Source organism: Bufo bufo, chromosome 7 (assembly GCF_905171765.1).
Source record: "Bufo bufo chromosome 7, aBufBuf1.1, whole genome shotgun sequence".
Classification (NCBI taxonomy): domain Eukaryota; kingdom Metazoa; phylum Chordata; class Amphibia; order Anura; family Bufonidae; genus Bufo; species Bufo bufo.
The window spans coordinates 42,187,043-42,204,776 of NC_053395.1; the positions used below are offsets into that span (position 1 = coordinate 42,187,043).

Here is a 17,734-nt window from a genome sequence, read left to right on the forward strand (position 1 = left end):
CCTGAGCGTCGCGTGTACATACCTCTAATTACCTGACCTCTGACATAAACTACAAGGCATGTGCTAAGCATCACAGGTCCAGCAAACACATATCATAACAATGACCAATAAAATAGATAATAAATTGTAACAATAAATGAATAATAATAATATAAAAAAAAAATAAACTATTAATTATAATTTTTTTTAAATTACATGTAACGTGATCTACTTTGCACCTATGATAATTCCAGCAATGGAAAGTGGGGAGACACTCCCTACCGGTTACATCCATTTCGGCCCTGGTCACCCAATATGACGAGGACCTGTCCCCTCTTCCGACGTGTCTGTGTTAGTAAATACTTGTATTCCCCATTAAATTACAATTCTGAAGTATCTCCTCTTAGAATTCTGCACAGTGCCTGCTCCTCTGTTGCTCCTCCTGAAAATCAACAATCCCCTTGTCAACAAGGGTTGCCCTTGGACCGTCTGCACTTCCTGGACCAGGTCAGTCAGTCAGTCTACTGCCAAGGAGAAGGATAATGCCCAGTTGTCTCTGTATTCACATATTTCCAGGAGGAATTATAAAGGAAAGGGCCATAGATGACAAGCAGCGCAGAGGCGGGAAAACGGACTCCCTTTGTCAACAGAGACTGCCCTACGCTCTGACAGTATTACGTGTCCAGGAGGGATAACAGAGGAACGGCACAATGCAGAGTCCTAAGAAGGATGGAGAAATACAATCATTGACCAGAGGGTTAGAAGAGCTGACGGGCCCTCTATAATACTTGTGATAAAGTTGCCCGGTCCTCCTTCCTTTGCAGGAATGGCAGAGACCAAATTTTGTTTTTCTCAGTCCTCTAAATAGACTACTGAGCATTTGGTTGCCGAAAATTCAATGTGTTCGCTCCTCCGCTCCGCTGACAACAGCCGGGGAAAAGCTGTGTGCATTAGGTTGTCAGCCAGTCTGATCCTACAACGAGGGCCTGTCCTGATGATTCATATCAGACTGTCGATGGTCACACACCCGATCACATCGCCCATTCCTTAGACGCGGCTCCTAATGTACCGGCTTTTCCAAATAACGGAGTCGAAAAACACGTGCCACACAAACCTGTAGTGCGCCATAACCACAACCCTGCGGCAATAGTGACAGCTTGGCTGAAAAATGAAGCTGAGCGGGTACAGACTGTCATCCGAGGATTACAATTGGCATTATGAGATTAGAGGAGCCGTTCCATCGTCTCGCACGAAGCAGAAGGAATATTTACCAAAGGAGGATTACCGAGCCGGACAAAACAATGAAATCTGCAACCTCGTGCCCTCTCCTGGAGCTCAAGAAAAACACAAAGCCTTCCATCTCCATCAATCTCTTTGGGGGATGCAAATTGTGCAAAAAAAAAATATAATATATATATATAAATTGCAATCAACCACAGCAAAGCCCGAGTTGGATGTGGATCTATCGCAGCTTCGCCCTCGGATTTCACCCCATATATTGTAAAGGGTGAAGTTTGAAACATAAATTGACACGAGGCAGATTTAAAAATCTGCACCGCAAGTTAATTTCCGAGCGGATTATGTTTTTCACAGCACGAGGATGAGAGTTGGTAAAAGTCGCATCCAATCCAATTTGCTTCTACTGTAATGAGCAGTGGATTTTCAGGGTGTAAAATCAGGATGAGAAATCTGCCCCATGTGAAACCCTTAACCCTCAAAAAATCCTTTAAAAGGGGCTGTCTCACTTCAGCAATGAGCATTTATCATGTAGAGAAAGTTAATACAAGGCACTTCCTAATGTATTGTGATTGTCCATATTGCCGCCTCTGCTGGCTGGATTCATTTTTCCATCGCATTATACATTGCTCGTATCCAGGGGTTACGACCACCTTGCCATCCAGCAGCGGCGGTCGTGCTAGCACACTACAGAAAAAAGTGCCGGCCTCTCTGGTGGATAGGATTGTGGGAGCGTGCATAGGCACGCATGCGCTGCCGCTCCTGTCCCGACCGCCCTGTATCTGCGCTGCAACGGTGGTCACAACCCCTGGATACGAGCAGTGTATAAATTGATTGAAAAATGAGTCCAGCCAGCAAAGGAGGCAATATGGACAATCACAGTACATTAGGAAGTGCCTTGTATTAACTTTCTCTACATAATAAATGGCATTTGCTGAAGTGAGACAGCCCCTTTAAGGCACATTCAGACAACCACACAGAAATAAGTAGCGAGTGTTTTCTGTCACCGTTCTCACAGGTGAATGTGTTTCACCTGCCAAGTCCACGACCGGCCCGGAAAACACGTGCAGGTTTATCTGCACCGTCCGAATGCGCTCCAAGGGCCAGCAATGATGGCTGATGCAATACGGAAGGAATAAAAGGGGTTAAAGTCCGGGCTCTAATCGTGGTTGTGGGGAGAAGAGAAAGTCTTGATTACATGGCTCGAGATGCACTATCTTTCTGATAATTACAGGCTCATTAGCACAATATGGGTCACGTGCCGTCTCTTCATTAGTCAGCCGGATCTTGCATTCTCTTTCCAAATCACTCGAGCGGGGGGGGGGGGGGGGGGGGGGTTGACTAGAAGCATCGCTGTAGACAGGCTCCGGCTTATAATGGAATAATAATAATAACCCCACACGAGCTTGAGCACCATCCATAATTTATTAACTATAAATGCGGTGCTAGAGGCTGCGATCTGCTGTAGAACCACGTAGTGAGGCGGTCTCATCAATGGTAAAGAGCGCAGGGAAGTCACTCAGACATATCCAAGCCAGTGTCGGGGTTCGCCGCGAATCGGCGGCAAGATCTGCATGTATAATATATGGATTTTGCTGCCGATTTCACCCCCCGGTACATTGTAATCTGTGCCGCAGGTCAATTTAATCTCCGCAGCATGTAGATGGAGGTGTTAAAATGTCACCTAGACGGGTGGTATGCATTTACCCTTAAACGACCTATCGTTTAACTCAAGTTTTTATGTTAAACATATTATTTATAGCTATATTAAATTTTTCATGTCCCTATATAGGTTTAAACAAAAACCATAAAATCCTGCAGTTTTCGCACTGGCCACTAAGCCTAATAATAGGCGCCATTTCTTGGTCTGTTGTTATGTATAGGCGCTTGTACCCTGTTTTTACTGATTGCACAAAATAATTAGGTTCTCGATCAAACTCTTGGAGGTGTTTATATATGTCCACCTCGAGGATCAATATCATTTGCATAATTTTTCTTTTGATCCATTTTTTTTAATTTTTTTTTTTATATCAAGCATTTGCTTTATATCCCCAACACTCAGAGGCACCGACTTACCAGTGAAGAAAAGGTGGCGCTTTGTGGTCTCCTTTCTCTTTTCTAGACATGGATTGAGGAGACGCAGGAGCTGTAAGACCCGCTCTTCCCTCCGGGACTCGGTCAGACAGGCGTCATTCATCACCAGGTAGGGGTAAATTTTCCCGTTGTGACCTCGGATGTAGAGTCTTCTGGCAGCCGTATTGTGCTTCTGGACAATCTCTACTCTGGGCATAAATCTATAGAAAACAACAACAAGAGGATTGTCATCACCAAAACGGCCAACAGGAGGTCATGGCTTCTCGACGAGAGAGAGGCCACCTTCTGATAGCCAACCTAGCAGAACGCCAATCCATGAGGCAATATAACTGGTACAGATTTTACCATCTTGAACCCAAAATAATGGGACAAAACGACCACAAAGCACTATGATGGAAAGCGTGTTCCTAGAGATGAAGGCGGACCTCCCAAGAGTGCGGATCTGGATCTTTAAGGGTTAAAGCACTAAAGCGGTGATGAGACTGCAAAGATGACGGTTATAAGTCTACTTGGATTCAAAGTCCAATCAGCAAAAATGAGGAGAAGCTCTTGTTCTCGGTGACGAGCTGCCAAGTTGTAAATGTATGCTCGGCGGTAATCAGCCTGATGGGGAAAGCGATGCTGCAGCTCAGACGGCCAGCTAGAATCACTTTCCCGGCCAAATACCATCTTCAGTGCGGTCGTTTCTCACTTTAGTTCAGGAACCATTCATTTACGAGCGGTGATGCTGTAAATGACACCTGGCCCACAGGGACGCTTATAGACAGGGCGACATCCATCACTGACCGCTGAAGCGCTGGGTGCAGAAGTGCTTTTCATCTCCCCCACCCCCCTTCCCAAGTCCAAACACCGTGCTGGTCCATAAATCAACTCGTATAAGTGTCCAAACGAAAGGAGCCGATTATTGACCTATTAAAGGGGATGCAAAATGTGGAACTGTCCTCATACACACCGGAAACGGCTACCTCAGCGTCACGTCTACATTTCTTTACAGGGGTCGTCGAGTTCCCTATATTGATGACCTATCCTCAGGATGGGTCATCAAAATCAACTTGCTCGGTCCTGCGCCCCATTCATGGGAAGCGGAACTATAACTGCTCCTTCCCATTCAAGTGGATGGGACGGAGGAGCTGTAATCACTAGCGCTGCCTTCAAACAACTGATCGTCGGGGATGCAGAGAGTGGGACCCCTGGCGATCTGATATTGATGCCCTTTCCTGAGGATAGGTCACCCGTAATGGAAACTGGACAACCCCTTTAAGTCCAGAACATATTCAAAGGGAGTCTATCATCTGAACCGACCCCTTTAAATTTAGTCAGCAGGCCTACACATACAAGCAAAGTGGGCAGGACTGGCCAACTATCTTATGTGTATAGGGCGATGAAGGGGGGGGGGGGGGGGGGGAAGGATCAGACATGTCGAATTTAAACATGCCCAATCCTTTGCTCTTGAAGGAGATACAAATGTGCCAGGCAGTCTGGCCGCCAGTACTCCTCTCTACCCGTTGAGAACACAGGCATGACTTTTCTGAACCCGGCATGCATGTGTATGGGAGAAGGGGCTGGGAGAAATTACTGTTGGCCAACAGCTATTTTGCGGTATATTCATGGCCAATTATGCCCTTAAAAGGACTTTCTGAGACTTTTATATTGATGACCTAGCCTGTAGATAGGTCACCACTATCTGATCAGTGGGGGTCCAACACTCGGACCCCCAACAACCTCTCCAGAGAACAGGTCATCAGTATAAAAGTCTTGGAAAGCCCCTTTAATAAAGTGTAAGAAAGAACCCAGAAATCCGTCTCATCTCCTCGGTCATCAATTTTTGGAGCAGAAGGACAAATAGTGGAGGGGGGCAGCTTTGAGCTATTCCGAGTGTCATTTCAAGGGGGTTGTACGATGTCACTAAAACGACAACTCTGTTGCCCACGGGTTGTGTCTAGCATTAATACTCGGCTCCATTCATTTGAATGTGGCTGAGCTGCAATACCAGAAACAGCCTGCGGACAAGAGCGGCGCTGTTAATGAGGAGACCCTTCTTCATAATCTCTGATGATGGATGGCACAAAGCTGCATATCTATAGCGGCAAAATCACCAAAAATCATGCAAACAGAAGGCACCCACATGAACGCAGGTCTTCGCGTGAGGCCGGAGTGTGCGTGCATGTCTCGCCCTTTTCCTTGAGCTTTTTAGGTCTTGTTGAATAAGATTAATTTCCTACAATATCCCTTTTAAACTATTATTCTGACCCAGCCTGCCGCTACCTGTCAAGGACTTCACTCGGGAAGCCATTAGTTTGGCCGCATTCAATGTTTCTTTTGTATTCTAGCATTTTACTATCCAGAAAGGACAATGCCCCAGAACTGTCATAGCAACGAGAGAAATGAGAACACATTTCCGGAACAATCAGGTAGCAAGGTAACGCTAAGAGCGCTAGCCACAATGGCCATGTGAATAAACAATTCATCACGCTATGACAACCGGGAGGTCACAAAGTTGCAAACAATGAAACTTGCTTCAAAGCCATCATCAAAGGTAGCGATCCCCATTGTAAGGTGAGCGCCTTCTCTGGGCAATGGGGGGGCTTCACGTTACCTGGCGATCTTGATGTAATAATGCGTTGGCTTCGGCATGAGGAACTCTCCGGGAATCTCCACTTCTGCCGTCTGGGCGGAGAAATTGCTGAGGAAGCGACATTTCTCCTCGATGAGGAAGAACTTGGGCAGTTGCTTGGTTTTGGCCTCCAGGATCTTGATCCATTTCTTGAGCTTGGAGATGAGATTGTGCAGCTTCATGGAGCCCGGGACGCTGAAGTCAAAGTCTAAAGGGGAGAGAGAGAGAACGGAATGAATAAGTGTGGACCTATTCCAGAGGGTGACCACCATCTATATCCAAGCCACAAGCCCTGCAGACTCAATGGAGGAGACAGTTCATAAATTACCGGCACAACGTTATACACCTCACTGTGGTCGGCAAGGGTCCGATCGCTGTGACCCTCATCGATCACTAGAGGACAGAATGGCGGCTGAACTATTCAGCTCCGCTCTATTGACAGGCCGCATGGAAGGCCCGTCATGCTTACACAACTGAGGGTTTGGAACAATGTATCTGTCTAGGCAACATTATGGGTGGAATTTATTAAAGGGGTTTTCTGGGATTTTGATCGTGGTGGCCTATCTTTATGATCAAGGGGGGCCGACTCCAAGAACCTCCGCCAATTAGCTGCATGAAGAAGCCACGGCGCTTACGCCCCTTCCTAGGCCATGTGACGTCACGTTCATCAGTCACATGGCCTAGGCACGGCTCAGTCCCATTCAAATGAATGCAGGTGAGAGCTGCAATACCAAGCACAGCCACTATCCAATGGATGGCGCTGTGACTGGTAAGCTGCGAAGAGGGTGCGGCGCTCACTTAAGCTCCAGTGAGCGCAGAGGCTTCCTCAAACAGCTGATCGGCAGGGGTGCCAGGAGTCGGACGCCTGCGGATCTCATATTGATGACCTCTCCTGAGGATAGGCCGTCAATCTGAAAATTCCGGGGGAACCCCTTTAAGACTGGAGTTTCACATACCAGTCTTAAAAAAAAAACAACACACAACAACATTGTCTCATCTGAGACATTGGTGGCACATCACTAGGATAGGACCCACATCTGTCACCAGAATGGGTCCCTGAAAGTGAAAACTAGCACAGCGTGCTCTCCATTCAATACTATGGGAGTGAGCGCGATCAGCTATTTTCGGAAGTCCCATAGAACTGAACGAAGAACGCGCCTTCTACAGGACTGGCGGAGATAGCCGAAATAGTGCATGGTTATTTTCGACAGTCCCACAGAAATGAATGGAGGGCGGCCGCGCATGTGTGCCTGCTATCCTCTCACTTCGGGTGTCCCGTTCTGTAGGAAGTGCCCCCTTCCGAATTTGTCCCAGTTTTTAACAGCAAGCACGGAGCAAACCAGGAAATAATTGACCATTTTTGTTCCCCAAAAGTGTATAAAACAGTCAAGCGTTTGGGACCCACCCAGACATCAGACCCATTCAGCCAGTGGATGAGCGATGAATGTCTAAGGATGGACTACCCCTTTAAGTTCACATTTTACAATGTCATCATCCCAAGGTCTCCTGCAGTGATCACTGAGAGTAGACGACAAATCGAAACGGCATGCGCCAGTGCAGTTGAAGGGCGTTCTTCAGCTGTTCCCATTCCTAATGATGCAATCACTATGTTAAAACAGCTAGCTAAATTGGGGAGGCTTCCGAACACAGCTGCACACCGCTCATAAAAACGGACCGGCGATGGACTGAATAAAGTTAGACTATTAAGAAGAAAAAATAAACATCTGCTGCGATATATACTCAAGAGGACTCCGAGTCCCTGGTGCACGAGATGTGCCCATTCTTCACACAAGCCTTCTCCAGCTCCCACCGGTCAGGAGACATTTTACTATATAGAGCCATAAATAGATATTTAAAAGGTTAATCAGGCACGTCTCCCTCCGAAGGGCTTTTTCTATTCAAAACTGCATTTCCGGAAGCAACGTCGACCCATTAAACAGAAGGAAAGCAACATTTCAGAGCATTAACCGCAACTGACTTTCTGAGGCTGGGCAAACAATGGCTGCTGCCTCTTACCCTGCCGGCCTTCATCCATTAAATGTAATCACATGGTTCACGTCTTCCATTATCTGCTGTCATGCGACTGTTGTGCCACACGGCCTGCATCAAGGAAAGACTTCGTGGGCTCCAGATATGTAGGTCAGATTTAAAGCTGGAAGCTACTTTTAAAGTGAATCCCATCAGCCAATTTCCATATCGCGGCGGCTCCACATGGCCGGAGAAATCAGCGTCCCACCAGATGGCCTGCAAGTCTTAGAAAGGGGAAAGTGCCCCAAATAGTTTGTACAGACTGGAAAATGTAATGGCGGGGGTTAAAAGGGAAGGCAAAAAAGGGACCAACGTCCCCGAGTCCAATCCAATCGATACCAATTATGTCTAATATGGTGTAAGGTGGCATACGTCAAACCCGATCATAGGTCCCAAATCAAAGAGAGTGTCCTTTTGGGCTGGAGTACATCAGTATACTTTTTTTTAATGGTTTTATGGCTGTATGAAAGAGGGGCGCAGACTGTGCTATGCCATACAGGAAAAAAACTTTTTAAAAAAGTATACCGCACAGTATAGGTTTTCCTTACAATAGGAGCCTATGGGTAACATATGCCAATAAACGCCAACCAGGTGGCATCCATCCGAGGTATAGGTTGAAAAATCCTACTATGTCTTTTGTACCTCCAAAAGACGCAGTGTGAAAGTAGCCTTAGGGAATGACAACTGCACTGACCCCATTTTTGACTTATTCCAACAGTTGTCAGGGAGGAATAAACACTGCAGATATTGATAGTGCATCATCTAGTCTGTGTCACCTCCTTACAACATCCCCCGTTCCCTCTGTCCTAGTACGCGTGACCCCGACTATCAGACAGAGCAGAGATTGTCGCTCTGGCAGTCTCAAGCTATCCATGTATTACATATAAATGGCCGCCAAGACAACACAACGGTGTCTGGTTGGCCTCGGCTTCCCCCGCCAAAATTTGCTGTTTGATGGGGGCGTCAGTGGTAAAGCATAGCCCAACTACACCGGTGACACTCGTGGTTTGTTATACACGTCAACCACATTGTCAAAGCCACGCCATTCACGTACCCAGCTTTATATGGTCAAGTCCGTTTCTCTGGAGCAAATGGTTTAAATACTAGTTGCTGACCTCTAAAACGGAAAACAAAAAGGAGGGTTTGTCCCTAACCTATTGCTATAGGGTAGGCTATAATATTGCATCCTCAATTCCGGACGCAGAGCGGAACCTATAAGTAGTGAAGGGAAGCAGAATAGGATGAAACAAGCCCTCGTTACCTGTTGTGAACTGGCTCTTCAGCTTCTGGAAGACCGGGTCTTGTGCCGTGGCCTGGGCTCTTCTTGCCAGTGACTCGGAGGCTGCGCTGGAGAACATGGTTGAGACGTTGGAGACATTCTCCAGCCCCACACCAAAGGTGCTGACCAGCTTCTTGACAAAGTTCAGAGTATGAGGGGTGATTTTAGCATCAGAAACGGCTCCGCTCTTCTCAAAGGCCACGGAGTAGCATTTCGCCAGTCCTTGCTGCAACTGCCTGAGGACCTGAAAGAAGAAAATCAAGAAGAACGTCACTAAGCTCTCCTAAAACTTCCGCCCGGCAGTGTGTTCGGTGACGTCACCAGCTCTGATGGGCGGGCTTTAGCGCTGCCCTAGCCGTTTTACTGGCTAGGGCAGCGCTACATCCCGCCCATCAGTGCCGGTGACGTCACCAGGGTTCCTGGCAGCCCCATGGAGAGCCCCGGTACGTCACCGGATCTCCTAAAAATGCATTTGCCCTGTGCGATTTAGAGCAGGGCAAAGGAGAGCATCGGAGCATGAACTGCTCAAATGCTTATGTCAGGGGGGCTGCCGGGGGGGAAATGGAGGTATGTCCGGGTTCAGCTCTGAACCCGGACAACCCCTTTAAGGTATATGACCAGTAGCCACCCATTGATTGTATCATTGTACAGGACTCCGCACTTACCTCCTCATGCCAGTTCTCTCTGAACCAAACCATCTGGTCTACGATGCCTTCCAGGGATGACAGCAGGGTGGGGTGCAGCTCTCTCTGCATGTGCATGATTCGGCTGCACCTCCACATGGGTGCTGTGGCACGGATTGGCCCCGGGTCAGAGGCAGAATGGGACTGGGTACCCACAGAGCTTGGCTGGTGCTGCCCAGAGTCTGCGAGAGAGCAATATAGATGCAATCACTTTACAGCATAGGCACAAATTACAGGTAGAGATTGTTTCAGTAGATTCCCAGTTCCCACCCCATCATACAGGCAGACACTTCCTTTGTAGATTTAGTGGTAGATTTTGCAGCCGATCACCGGTTTGAAAGGGCAATCCCTGTGCCCTCTTCTTAATATACCAAGCACAGCGCCTACATTCTGTAGGTGCTGAACTTGGTATTGCAGCTCAATCCCATTCACCTGAGGCCTCAGTGCTCTCCCGAGTGCCATGGCCCCTTACAACAGCTGATCGGCGACAGTGTAGGAAGTTGGGCCCCCTCCGATCGGATACTGATGACCTATCCTGAAAGTAGATCATCAATATTTAACCCCTTTAAGCTCTGGAGCTTTAGAAAGCCTTGTATATCTGAAGGCTATGCAGAAGGATCAGTCCCTTTAAAGAAAAAATCCATTTTAGCTGCCGCTCTATTCCGCGCATCTTCCGTTCGTATTCATTTTTCTACAAACTAAAGCGATTTTATCGGAGACATTACTGCAACAAGAACATTTTACATCCACCCATAATGCTTGAAGAATAACCAATGAAACAATAACGGGACGCTGTAAGTCACCGTGCTGTCCGCTGGGATATATTACAAAGGTTTCATACTAAAAGCTCTGTGCAGCTAGCCTTCTATCTGTATGTGGGTAAGCAGGACGCGAAAGGAATACAGACGCCATTAAAGCAGCGTCGGGGGGGGTGCCACCTAGCTTTCCCAGTGTCCTGAATGGCCCACTCTGCCTAATTATGCAGCAATATGGGAGAAAATGATGCATACCAAGGCAGATATCGTGAACTTGGAGATCATCCAGAACAATAAGCTGATCAGAATCTGAGAACTTCACAAATGAGGAGAACTCAAGCCGTTGAAAGATAAAATATCTGCAGCCACCACTAGAGGGAGCTTCGTACGGTTTTATCATAGCTTTCAAGCTCCATCTAGTGATGGTTGCAGTCAGAATGATCTGTTAGGGTATGTTCACGCGGCAGACGATGCAGAGGCAAAATCCACAGCTGGTTTCCACTTTGAATGCCATGGACCAATTCGTGGCTTAAAGAAGACCTTTCACCCCTCCTGACATGCCTGTTTTAATAGCTTCATGCTCTTCCTCATATAATAACAATTCTGGAGCATCTATTCTTATGTCTCTATGTTGTGCCGTTCCTTTATTATTTCTACTATAAGTTATGAATGAATTGCTAGCAGTCTGCAGTAAGGGTACAGAGGGGAGGTAACCATTTGGGGGGGGGTGTACCTGTACAGTCTGAAAATGGCAGCACTGATTGGATAGAGTGAGTCTCTGCAGGTACACACCCCCAACTGGTTACCGCCCCTCTGTACCCTTACTGCAGACTGCTAGCAATCCACGCATAACTTCTAGCAGGAATAATAAAGGAATGGCACAACATAGAGCCATAAGAATAGATGTTCCAGAATTGTTATTACCTATTAAAACAGGCATGTCAGGAGCGGCGACAGGTCCTCTTAAACTCTATTTGATAGCACAACCCTAAAAAAAGACTTGTGCTTTCTCGGTGTGGTCGCGGCTTTAAACTGGTCGGAATCTGAGCCATGATTCTGGCGGCAAAAGTGCATCATGAGAACATACCCTTAAAAGGAGTTTTCCAGGACTTTTTGCGTTTATTCATGAATGCTCTTTTCATTAATAAGACCCAATGCTCAAGACCGGTCCGCAAAATACGTAAGTAGTCCATGTGCTGTCCACATTTTTTTTGCGGACCCATTGACTTCAGTGGGTCTGTGGTCTGCACTTTGCAGACCTACGGATGCGGCAAGCACACGGATCGTCTGTGTGTTTTACACATCGGTATGTCCGGTCCGCAAAGAGATAGAACCACAAAATGCGAACCATGGACTCATTGACGTCAACGGGTCAGTGAAAAATGCTCATGCAACACAGACGGTATCCGTATTTTGCGGCCCACAAAATACATACAGTTGTGTGCAGGAGGCCTTAAAGGAATATCACTGCCCCGATGTATGCAACGTCATCAGTTACCTGGAATACAGTGGGTACAGCCAGTCTTTTTGGAGCTACTGCACTCGCGCTGAATTACATACACTAGGTCGCGTCGGACACAAAGGCGTATAGAAGAGGGACATTGTATGGCAGAGGATTTGGGGCCATTTACCCCTGAACCTGTTCTAGACGGCCAGACCCTAATCTAAATGCATGAATGGCGGGATCACTCTGCGCTACAAGAACAGTCCTCAGACGACTAATGGGATATGGAATCAATTTGTGATGCGGAGTAGAAAGCGCAGCCGCCCTCAATAAAAACCTGTTCATAGGATTCCAGAGAAAAGCGTTTAGCAAGAAACAAAATATATTTTCCACTCTTCTGAGATCTTTACGCTGTGTCAGCACACAAATAGGAAGCATGAAATGACTTCCTCTCCCAATGTAATCTATGTGTAAAACCCGGAGATTAGCTCCTCCGGGGGCCCCCCCGAGACTCACCGCTTTTGTAACGCTCCCTCTGCTCGATCTTCAGGGTTAAATACAGCGTCCGGATGGGAAAATACACGGCTTGAGGATATACTCTGCCAACCTGAGAAAGGCAAAGAGTTCAGACGTTACGCTCATTTCTATGGAGGGCGAAAAGGAAACAAGCGTGTAAAAGGACTAGAAATAGGCTAGAATATCAAACCATCGGAATTAGGTCCATGGACGGGCTCCATACATCTCCATAGGGAATAGGGCACGATGTTTATAACGTCTACATTCACGCAGACATTGCAAATGTGCACAAACTGCGCAGTCTCATACCTGCATTGGTGTCCTCCCGTCAAAATTGGCACTCCTGCCATAGAATGAGAAAAAAAAAAAAAAAAAGATAGGAAGGGGGGTGGGGGGGGCGTTCCAGCACTTGGGCTGCTCACTTTGGCACTAGAACTGACATTTGCCTGGTGGACAGGACACACAGCGCAAGCACGGCTGAAGTACACACCCATACCCTGTGCCGCGATGATAGCAAGACCGCGCATGCGCCATTTCTTAATGCTGAAACAGCAGCTCAGGTCTGCGCATGCTCCACCTGTTAGGATGGGAACTAATGGAGGATGTAACTCTGACAAGACAATCCTGGATGGATTTTTGGCTACATTTTTAGGAACTGATGGTATTTGCAAATGTTAATTCTTTTTTAGTTGTGCAACAAAGGAGCTTACACGAAAGTGGCTACAGAGCGCATCTATCTTTCTGGAGGGCCCAGCATGTCCATGCAGTACAAAAAAAAAGCCCAGCGATTTTAACGGCTATGGACATCTTCGGGGGGGGGGGCTAAAATCGTTTTCACAATTTGTCTTTCTTACAAATTTTCAGCAGTTTTTGTGATACGTTGGCTTACAAATCAGTCTATTTGCAGACTGCCCCTCCGGAGCTCATGTGCAGACTTATCTCTGATCTCCTGACCTCATAAACAGTTTGATATCAATTTAGCTATAATGTTTTTTTTTTTTAGGAGGCCAGGAGATCAGAGATGAGGCTTTACATGAGCAGTCAGTTGACGGAACTCAGAAGGGACAGTCTGCAAATAGACTGATTTTTAACCCCAAAAACGGCTGAAATTTAGCCCAAAATGAGTAAAATGCACAAATCACAAAAAATATGTATTGCCTGAAGGTGTCCATAGCATTCAAAGAACTTTTCCAGGAGTGGCATTACAGTTACATCGATGACTTGCGCTTAGAATAGGTTATCAATCTCTGATTGACAGGGACCTTACTCCCGGGTCCCCCTGGTTGATCAGCTGTTCTGAAGAGACCTGTGACGTCACATCCATCAGTCACACCAGTCAGGCGCAAGCTCAGTACCATTCAAGCGAATACCAAGCACAGCCACTGTACAAAGTAAAGCACGGTGCTTAGTATAGGAGCCACAGCCCCTTCAAAAAGCTGATCGGTGAGGGTTGCTAGCAGTTGGAGCTGGGGGTAGGTCATCAATCTGTAAAATCTTTTTGACGAGCACCATGTCATACTTAATTTCCCCTGCGGAGGCACTGCAGGCAAACACTTGCTGCCGGATTACAGTTGATGACTAGAGGTCCATCACATATATACGTATATCATCTATTGGGACAGTTCGTGAAATGAACGCTCATATATGCCCAGCCATCAACACTGTTACAGTACAAAAAAAAACATGGCTAATCGATTCGATTGATTTATACAGTGCAATAAGACAGGAAATGATAGGTTCCCTCTGTACAATGCACCAACTTGCCGATCAATATCAATGCGAAGCTGTGTCTTTGGCAATGCCATGACGAAAAAAGCAACAGGCGACGCCTTCAAAATGTGCCCCCTCAGCACTTCCGCCTGGTGCTAGGGGTCAATTAAAGAGCGTCCTCTTGATTAAAACAACGAGGCAGCAGAATGTGATCAGTGCAGCACGATACCAGCTAGGTATGGTACTAGATAGAGGGGAAAAAAACAGCAGGCGTAATGACACCAGCCAGCAAGTCTCCGAAATGAGGCCACAATTCCCAACGTACCCAATGGCGCGCACTGGCAGTGCCCATTAGAGAGTAATCTTACTCTACATAATTGAGGCTCCAAAGGTAAAAAATATCCTCCGTGAGTGCAAAATCGCACGCCTGCTTAAGGAAGAATTAGGAGATGGAGGGTTTCAGCCGTCGCGCATTATGTGCTCCATTACATTCGGGCACCGTGCACTTGAAAGAGTCTCATTAGCAGCCCTGCAAATAGAGCCGGCCCTGCGGCAGCTGGAGGGTTAAGGCGCCTCGTCGGCATACTGATGAGCAGGAGCGATCTTGTGGTGGAGCGTTTTGTCATAAGGGCTGTTCTCCTAACAAGGCTTCATAAAATATGCACAAATTGTGTCACTTGTGAGGCAGGACGCGGCAATGTAATTTATAACAAGGACCGAGTTGCCATGGAAACCGGTCAGATCATGAAACAGGCAGGATTCTCGCTCGCTGCAACTTTTTCTGGATTCACTGTGGGGAAGGAACGAGCAGCCTCCGAGAAAATGGAAGACTGTGGACGGATAATGGAAAAGTTGTTTCTTTGCTGTCTTAAAGGGAAGCTGTCACTATGAAAATGCGAATAATTCTGCAGGCAGCATCTTATAGAGCGTGAGGAATTAGGCAGATTGATATATAGTTTTATGGGAAAAGATTCAGTTAAACTTGTAATTTATTCTTTTAAACTCCTGCTCTTTCTGGGCTTTAAAGTCAAGGAGGCAGTCCTATCAGTGACTGACAGCCTTCCCTCTATGAGGAGGAGGTCCTATCAGTGACTGACAGCCTTCCCTCTATGAGGAGGCGGTCCCATCAGTGACTGACAGGCTGCCTTCTATAAGGAGGAGGTCCTATCAGTGATTGACAGCCTTCCCTCTATGAGGAGGCGGTCCTATCAGTGATTGACAGCCTTCCCTCTATGAGGAGGAGGTCCTATCAGTGACTGACAGCCTTCTCTCTATGAAGAGGCAGTCCTATCAGTGACTGACAGCCTTCTCTCTATGAAGAGGCAGTCCTATCAGTGACTGACAGCCTTCCCTCTATGAGGAGACGGTCCTATCAGTGACTGACAGGCTGCCTTCTATGAGGAGGAGGTCCTATCAGTGACTGACAGCCTGCCCTCTATAAGGAGGAGGTCCTATCAGTGATTGACAGCCTTCCCTCTATGAGGAGGCGGTCCTATCAGTGATTGACAGCCTTCCCTCTATGAGGAGGAGGTCCTATCAGTGACTGACAGCCTTCTCTCTATGAAGAGGCAGTCCTATCAGTGACTGACAGCCTTCCCTCTATGTGGAGGAGGTCCTATCAGTGACTGACAGCCTTCCCTCTATGAGGCGGTGGTCCTATCAGTGACTAACAGAGGAGGCGGTCCTATCAGTGACTGACATCCTTCCCTCTATGAGGAGGTGGTCCTATCAGTGACTGACAGCCTTCCCTCTATGAGGAGGCGGTCCTATCAGTGACTGGCAGCCTTCCCTCTATGAGGAGGAGGTCCCATCAGTGACTGGCAGCCTTCCCTCTATGAGGAGGAGGTCCCATCAGTGACTGACAGCCTTCTCTCTATGAGGCGGCGGTCCTATCAGTGACTGACAGCCTTCTCTCTATGAAGAGGCGGTCCTATCAGTAACTGACAGCCTTCCCTCTATGAGGAGGAGGTCCTATCAGTGACTGACAGCCTTTTCTCTATGAGGAGGCGATCCTATCAGTGACTGACAGTCTTCCCTCTATGAGGAGGAGATCCTATCAGTGACTGACAGCCTTCCCTCTATGAGGAGGCGGTCCTATCAGTGACTGACAGCCTTCCCTCTATGAGGAGGCGGTCCTATCAGTGACTGACAGCCTGCCCTCTATGAGGAGGCGGTCCTATCAGTGGCTGACAGCCTTCCCTCTATGATTGTATATGCACAGAAAACTGTCAATCAGCGCTAAGACCGCCTGTTCAAAGAGGGAACTGCTGAGCACTTGCCCTAAAGTTTAAAGATTTTTCAGTGATTCACTTATATCGCATTTTCTACATAAAAGCCAAAAATTCCAAAAGCAAGAGTTTAGGGTGCAATCCCACAGTGCAGTTGGCCACATGCGGCCAAGTTTGCTCAGGAGAATGGACGTGGCTTGGCCACATGTGGCTAGCCGCACTGTAAAAGTTCTGCTCCGTAATCAGTCTGGAGGTTATGCAAAAAAACGTATCTTAGACGAGTATGATCGAACCTCCCTCGAAAATTATGAAAACCATGGCAGGAGATCAGATGGTCACGTTACCGGGGCGGCTCCTTTGCAGGATACGCATACAAACATCCCTATAGATAAGACCCACATCCACAATGCACTGGCAGGTTTGGATAAGAATGGAGAAAATGGATGGAACGTGGAAAATACACAACACGTACATTAATTGTATCTATCTATATATAGCCTATACATGTAGAGTGTTGCCTTACCTATAATCAGACATACACACACATATACATTAGCTGAATTGGCTTAATGGAATCTGAGAAACGATTTCGCCGTCTCCCGTAATCCGCACAATGCACATAACAATTACTGTGAAACACGAGGTAATTTCTGCTCATTTCCATTTTGCCTTTATAAAATAATTAGCAAGCACTTACATCCAATAACTTAACTAGATTTGCAAATTACACAGGAAAGCACCACTTTAGCTCCACTATATAAAAAATAACACCCCCCCCCCCCCCCCCAATACCCAAAATGTCTACATTACATACAAGAGTCATACAAAGCCAGGGGGTTTAATAGAGAAATCATTGGTGATATGTAAAATTAATCACGAGTTAAACACAAAATACACCGTCACGCACATAAAACAACAGTGCAGAGAGTAGACCACTCTGCATATATATAGTACGGGGGCTTAGACCTCTGTTGGAGGCATTTTAAAGAATTCATGAACAACTTGCTCTAAAATGTTCATTAATCTTTAGCCCAAATTTGCATAAATCAATAGTTTAGGGGAACATAAGAAACTTTATAATATATCTCTGCCATAAGCAACTGAGACGGACTGTAAGATGACTAAAGGATCAGATTACATGCTGCCCCAGGAGACTACAGAGACAGGA

General features: G+C 46.9%; 1 protein-coding gene across 1 annotated transcript in view; it reads right to left on the bottom strand.

The window, feature by feature from the left end:
• LOC121008926 (transformation/transcription domain associated protein) overlaps positions 1-17,734 on the bottom strand; it is a 142,731-nt gene that overhangs the window by 7,182 nt on the left and 117,815 nt on the right. Inside the window, 5 exon segments of the mRNA XM_040441697.1 lie at positions 3,292-3,509; positions 5,906-6,131; positions 9,213-9,474; positions 9,896-10,095; positions 12,629-12,719. Coding sequence (XP_040297631.1) covers positions 3,292-3,509; positions 5,906-6,131; positions 9,213-9,474; positions 9,896-10,095; positions 12,629-12,719 — 997 coding nt within the window.